This window comes from Natrix helvetica (genome assembly GCF_964273705.1).
Source record: "Natrix helvetica genome assembly, chromosome: Z".
NCBI classification, from domain to species: Eukaryota; Metazoa; Chordata; class Lepidosauria; order Squamata; family Natricidae; genus Natrix; species Natrix helvetica.
In genome coordinates, this window is record NC_138554.1 from 58,626,543 (window position 1) to 58,633,393 (window position 6,851).

The following is a 6,851-nucleotide window of genomic DNA, read 5'->3' on the forward strand; positions in this document are numbered from 1 at the left end:
AAATAATGTTTTTTGGATTGTACAGATATGTGATTGTGAACTGATACTGATTAAGCAAGAACGAAATCTTGGAATTGTGATAAATATCTCAATAAAAATTCATCCTGATGTGTTGATAACAGCTGAAAAAAGAAGGAAAATTCCGTGCTTCGAATAATTGGAAAAGGAATAAAAAATAAACCTGCCAATGTAGCAATCCTGCATGAATATATGATGCACCTCTTATTTGAATATGATCAGAGGTGGGCTTCAGCCGGTTTGGAGCGGTTTACGCAAACCAGTTGTTAAGATTTTGCGCAGTTTGGAGAACTGGCTAATCACACCACTGGCTGTTGCACCTGTGCCCAGCTACTCTCTGGCTCCTTCACTCACTTAGACCACACGGCCCAGCTGATCTCCACGCCTCACCCACTTGCCTGCCTTTGCCGCAGTCTACCATGTGGCTCAGCTGATCTCCGCACCCTGCCCGCTCTGCTCACCGTGGCTGTCCACAAAGGTAAGGCGGTCAGGTAAAGGGCTACCTCAGGGTGGACTTGGCGAGGCTCAGTCACTTTTTGGGCCAGCCTCTCACCATCCTTCTGCCTGCATGCCACTCACTCGCCCTTCACCTCGGGGAGGCACCAGTCCCTGGCTCAGGCCTTTCCCAGGGCCTCCGCCCTCATGCTGCCTGCTTACTCTTCGCCTTGGGGGACGCGCCAGTTCCTGCCTTTCTAAAGGATCATCTCCCCCACACTCCACTGCTTGTTCCCACAAGTTTCTACCGCAGTCTCACTCTTTGCCGAATCGGCTTGCTTACCTCTGCCCTGTTTAACCTCCTTCAGAGGCCCCTTACTCACTCTCTCCACTTCTTTCCCCAAGACTGCTTTCTTCGTCCCGCAACCTTACCTCCCTCCCAGGGTTGGTGGCAGAGGGAAGGTGAGCCAGGGCTGAGCCATTTCGCTGCTCGGCTCCCCAGCAGCCTGCATCTTGCCTCCTGCCTGGGTTCTCCTCAGCTACTGGGTCTTGCCTGCTGGAGGGAGGAGGGGGGCAACAGGGAGTACGAGACTACACTGCCCACATTGCCCCCTTGCCCACTGGCATGCTTTGGTGTAGCGTGGGCTGCCACTGTGAGAATGGTGAGAGCCCCATGAGTTGGAAGGTAAATTTGACAGCAGGGAAGGAAGATCTGCTCCAGATTTGCTGCGCTTAGCCAAAGGGCACCTGGGTGGAGGGGAGACACACACCAAGGTGAGGCTGCCTTTCGGACCCAGCTTCTGCGGGGCCTTCCAGGTGGAAGGCCTGAGAGAAAAAGAGTAGCCTGCTCACGCGTCCACTGGCTGGGCTGTCCTGGAAGCCTATATACAGTTATAATTTCTCATAGCATTTTGAATTCTGTCTGGATTGGAATATCAGTAACTTTGGAGAAGAGTAGAAATTTTGTTTCTCTAATTATGTTGAATTAATGAAAACATCAAAGTGGCTGGTAGTAAATCAATAACAATGTGATTGTATCATTTCAGCCATTAAATGCCTCCTAGGGACAGAAGCCTAGTTTTCCATTATTGTCCCTTTAGCAACCAAATCAAAATTTGTTACTTTTTCCCAATAACTACTGATTGGTTTTATATATTTTATGAGGTATTAGCTATATTTATCATAGTTGTTTTAGTAGTGTTCATTTTATAATCATTACATGCATATATATTTATGATTTTAGTTTAAGCTACATCTCAAATAATACAAAAGAATAAAGTTAATGGAAGTAAAAAAGAACAATTTAACAAAAGAGACAGAATACTAAACATATTGCACATCAAAATAGCCTTGCCCTCAAAGAAATTCTACAAAAAACCTAGCTGAAAAATATGGCCGCAGAGCCCCATCTAAAGGCTGCTACTTTGTAATTACAAAAAATGAAGCTTCAAATTACCATTGATGTTACATTGCAAAAATAATTGCATTACGTTATTCTGTAAAAAGTAAGATGTACCATGTATTAATGCAATAATATTTTAATAGCATGTGTGATTGCTTAACTTGGAATAATTCACACCAATGTTTTATATCAACAGGAAATATCAAACATTTGTATTATACAGGTAGTCCTTGTTTAGAGATCACAATTATGTAGTCAGTAACTGGAAATTCAGTGACCATGATAAAATTTATGATTTTGTTTCAGCTTTCTTCCGTCCACCCCCTCTACCACCTGCGCTGGTAATTAGCAAGTAGAAAATTAACATTTATCTTTACGATCAGTAGAGAAGAAGGCATTACAAAGGGGTAAGCAGGAACACAATCAAAAAGAATATGCTATTATTAGCTGTTTGTCTAATGCGCCCATAGTTCCTACCCTGTTTCCCTGAAAATAAGACCTCCCCGGATAATAAGTCCTATTGGGGGGTTTTGAGTGCATGTGCTAAAATAAGCCCTCCCCTGAAAATAAGCCCTTCCTGAAAATATTGTAGCGCAGCAGCAGCCATGAGATGACCATGCTCACAGCCTCCTGCACCTCAAAAATAATAAGACCTCCCCGAAAATAAGGGCAAGTGCTTATTTCAGGGGTCAAAAGAAACATGGCAACTGCTGAAATTTTGAAAGTGATCTTACAAGAAGCAGCTGCAAACAGTCTAATTAGGTCATTGAACTGGCTTATTAACTTGTAGTTATCTTTTGGGCAAACACTGAATTGGGGAGAAAAGCAGTTCAGGAAGACATTCCTTGTTTAAGCAAAGACTCCTCTCTGCGAGGAAGGAAAAACAAATAGGCCAAGCATAGGACAATGTGAACAAATGACTGTGAAAGAGATGTTGCAAGTCTTAAATCTAGGCGTTGTTCCAAAGTTATTTTTTCACCATTGTCATAACTTTGAACAGTCACTGCCCAAGACCAGTCACTAAGTAAGGTCTACCTGTATTGTTAAAAATTATGTCAAATAGTTTAGAAATTTCCATTATTTATATAATGCAGATTATCCAAATGGTTATTATTCATATTATATCTCTAGCTACCAGAATAACTATTTTGTATGCAAAACCACTTATTTTCCCCCCCAAAAAATGAAACTCTATGTAGTACTCCAAGAAACTTTAGTGATGGCAGGAAATATAACTAATTGTACTGTTCCTCTTTGATTATGCTGCCAAGTCTCAGAAATCAATATTTTTTTTAAAAAAATCAGGTCTTAGTCACATTTTCCTCCCAGCAGTAAAGATCTGAAGTAACTCTTTCTCACACCCCCATCTTATATATACAGTGAAGATGTATTCTTTTCTAAAGTCCTGAAACTTTATAAACATATTATAATATAGACAAACGCTGGCACTGTGAAAATAAGATTGTATATAATTTATATTTCTGGAACAGCCTTCCTTGTGTTGTTTATCTGATATCCAGATGTATCAGATCAGAGTTTGTTAGATATTATACATTTTTAATAAAATCTTGATATTCAAACTGTTTTTTTTTTCATACCAGATTGGACACTCCAAATTTTTCTGCAAAGCTAACAGCAGTCCATGAACGTCACTAATACTTGGAACAGGCAAATCCATAGCTAGTTATATACCTTGAAAACAGAAAAAAATAATTTTGTGTAGCATTTTGAAATATAGTACAGGTATTTCTCCTTTAGCAACCGCAATTAAGACTAGTATCTCTAATATTAAGTGAATATTAAGTGAAACAATTGCTAAATGGAAAATCACATGACCACAACTCTTGTTTTGCCCATTAGCCTTTGAAATGTTTATTTGGCACCTGGATATCCAGCTCAAAACTGACAAAGACTGATCAATTTCCATCCTTTGGCTCCTTTTGCTTGCTTCCTAACCATTCCTGTTCTTTGGAACGCCCATACTGACACTGGGATAAATACCAATAAAGGAACTAATATTTGTATTTCCATTCATAATTTTTAAAACTCAAGAGGTTTATAAGATGCTTGTTTAATCAGAGTTAAAAGAAAAAAATTGTTATACTTGGTTTCCATTACTGGAAGCTTGCTGACAAAGACTGACTGGCTTTCTTTACTTTTACAACAATAACTATGAGTAGAAGAAAGATTACAGGTAGTCATTGATTAACAACCAGAACCAAGCCCAAAATCTGTTTCTAAGCAAAAGAATTGTTAAACTACTTATGATTTGTTGTTAAGCTATTTTTCCCTCCTAGGATAAAAGAGGAAGATATTTCTTTGTCTTTTTTTCTTTTTTGTATTTTTGTAACCTCTGAATTAAGCAATTAAAACTGCATAATATTACGGAACATTATTTTGGATGTTTCAGATTCTTCTATGTTTGCAGATTAAATAAAATGCTTTATATCTAGAAAAATCAGGAAACAGTGAAAGACTAGAAAAACAGGTTTGAATCTGTATAAACCGCACAAGATCTATGGAGGTATCTATCAATTTCCACGTAGCTAGCAAGACCAAAGAAACATGAACTGCCCAGATTCCAATAAGTATGTATAGTGCTATATTTGTGTGTAAGCTTTTGAATCACTGTTGAAACCTGGAGGATGTCTGAACTAGTACCTGCAGATTTCTTGCAAAGATGTTGAAGTGGTTTGCCATTGTCTGCTTCTTGGGTTGTGGATATTACCTGGTATCTTAGGCTTCATTATTATTGTTTTAAAAGATAGTATTAGCAATTTTAAAATGGTCTAGGCCTCTATTGTAACTTTAGAAAAGATGTACCTTTTTCTTAGACAAGGCAATTTCTTTTGGTTTGCACAAACTTGTCTTTTTAACACTAAACAATAAAGAGCTTATTCTAAAAGTCCTTGAATATAAGTTTTAAGAAAGATACATATCCAATAAGGAAAAAATAATATAAGTCATGAATTTGCCACTTTTTGAATCTAATTATCTAGAATCATTGTTTTCTATTATTCAAATCTCACATGTTATCATTTAACCATTTGCTTTTTGCTGTATGACATATGAGTGTATAATTTGTTTTGGACCAATAAAAAGAAATTGAACTCTTGATTTTTTTTCTTTGCCTGAATTACTTCTGATTTACATTTTGGGGCAAAGAAGCCCCTTTGCAAAGATAATGTCTCTCTCAAGTTCAGGGGTTAACTTCTTAGCAGCTCATTGACAGAGTTGGCATGCCAGAGTTTCAAGGCCACAAGCCAAAGTGAATGGTCTAATATCCTCCAGCAGATCATCCATCCTTTATTATGTTATAAATGACTCAAGGTGTCAAATAATTCAGATTGTCAGTGAAATTAGATAGACATAATGTTGGAAAGTATTTGGGCTCCTATTTTTCCAACAAAAACTCTGTGAGGTTAGTTGGGCTGAAAGTGGCTGGCCTAAAGTCACCCAGGCAAATTTTGATAAAGAAACTTTAAGAATATCCTTGATTTATTGCCCTATAATGTCCTGCATTATTTCTATCTAATTTCACAAACTATCCAAAATAATTTCATGAAATCGTTATAAGTAGGCCTTACTGGCTATCGTTCTTTTTCTATCCACCTTCAGTTGTTTCATTTTGTAGGTAAAACCTTTTTTTATGGACAGGAAACAAATGCCCTATTTTAAGTACTAAACTTTAATCAAAGATTTCTCTGTCACACGTAGAGCTAATAAAGTTACTTTACTATACTACTACTACACAACGCCCCTCCCCTTTCCCGGGTTATACAATAAGTATAGTAACAAAAACGGAAGAGACTTAGTTTAGACTCTGCCGAAAGACAAGTTAGCTGCTGACAAAAACAATTTATCTCTCCTTTATTCCAGTCTTTTATCATATGAAGTGGATGCTTGTATCATCCTCCCCAAACTCCTTTAGTGATAATACTAATAAGCGCCTCTTGATTAAAATATCCGAGATTTAAAAAATAAATGTGCATCTAAACTCCAGACATAATCTGCTGTCACTGCCAAGTCACACTGCTACATAGGTATTGCTCACCCAAACGCTGGTTTTCTTCGCTTAAGTTTTGTATGACCTCCTATCTTTGCCGCCCCCAAGAAGCGACTTCTACTCCTTTCGCCTCCTACTCTGCGGGTTTTTTTTTTCGCGCCTTCCTCCCTTTGATATCCGGGAGGCGGGGCAACCGCCTGCCAACCAATCGCCTTCTAGCTTCTGGATCCCATGACTGCAACATAACCAGCCCCATCAATTGGCAACGCCAGAATGGCCGGGGAAAGAATGACGTTGCAGTCCTCGACGCTCGAATATGAGGATCCCATCACTAATTTCTGACAACCGAACAATGTGGCGTTATTGAAATGTAATGAAAGCTAAGTAAAAAGCGATGAAGGGTCAGTTTGGTCTAGTGCAAGGGTGTCCAAACTTGGGAACTTTTAAGACTTGTGGACTTCAACTCCCATAATTCCCCAGCCAGCATTGTATATATGGCTGGAAAATTCTGGGAGTTGAAGCCCACAAATCTTAAAATTGCCAAATTTGGGGCGCCTTGGATTAAGGCAACACATGCTAGAAACCTGAAGACTATGAGTTCTAGGCACATTTTAGGCATGAAGCCAGGGACCTTGGCCAGTCACTTTCTCTCAGCCCACAGAAGAAAGCAATGGCAAATCACCAAACTGGCTCTCGTTATAGCTGTAGGTTTTTTAAAAAAAATCTAAACTGATTTGTCTGTAAATCGCCTTGAGTCTCCTTCGATGTGGCAAGGCGGCATACATGTTCGATACATAAATGGTTCATAATCTCTGAAAGACATGATAATTTCTTCCCAATAAGGAAAACACGGATTTACAGACGCTGTTACCTATAAACTGGGTTAACAAACTCACAAATGAGGTGATAAGCCTTCTGTGAAAGCACATGGAAATCTTCATAGCCATTAAAAAGCGAAAGTGTGAATATTTTGGACATGTGATGCAACGC

The 6,851-nt window shown here is 38.8% G+C and overlaps 1 protein-coding gene across 2 annotated transcripts in view; it reads right to left on the reverse strand.

Annotated features, from left to right (window-relative positions):
* Window positions 1–6,062, reverse strand: part of BRCA1 (BRCA1 DNA repair associated) — a 54,963-nt gene extending 48,901 nt beyond the window's left edge. For both annotated transcript variants that reach the window (XM_081933709.1, XM_081933710.1), the window contains exons 1-2: window positions 5,910–6,062; window positions 3,454–3,547 (exon numbers count right to left, since the gene is read on the reverse strand). In XM_081933709.1, coding sequence (XP_081789835.1) covers window positions 3,454–3,533 — 80 coding nt within the window. In that variant the 5' untranslated portion in view covers window positions 3,534–3,547; window positions 5,910–6,062. The remainder of the gene's footprint in view (window positions 1–3,453; window positions 3,548–5,909) is intronic.
* Window positions 6,063–6,851: the final 789 nt, after the last annotated feature.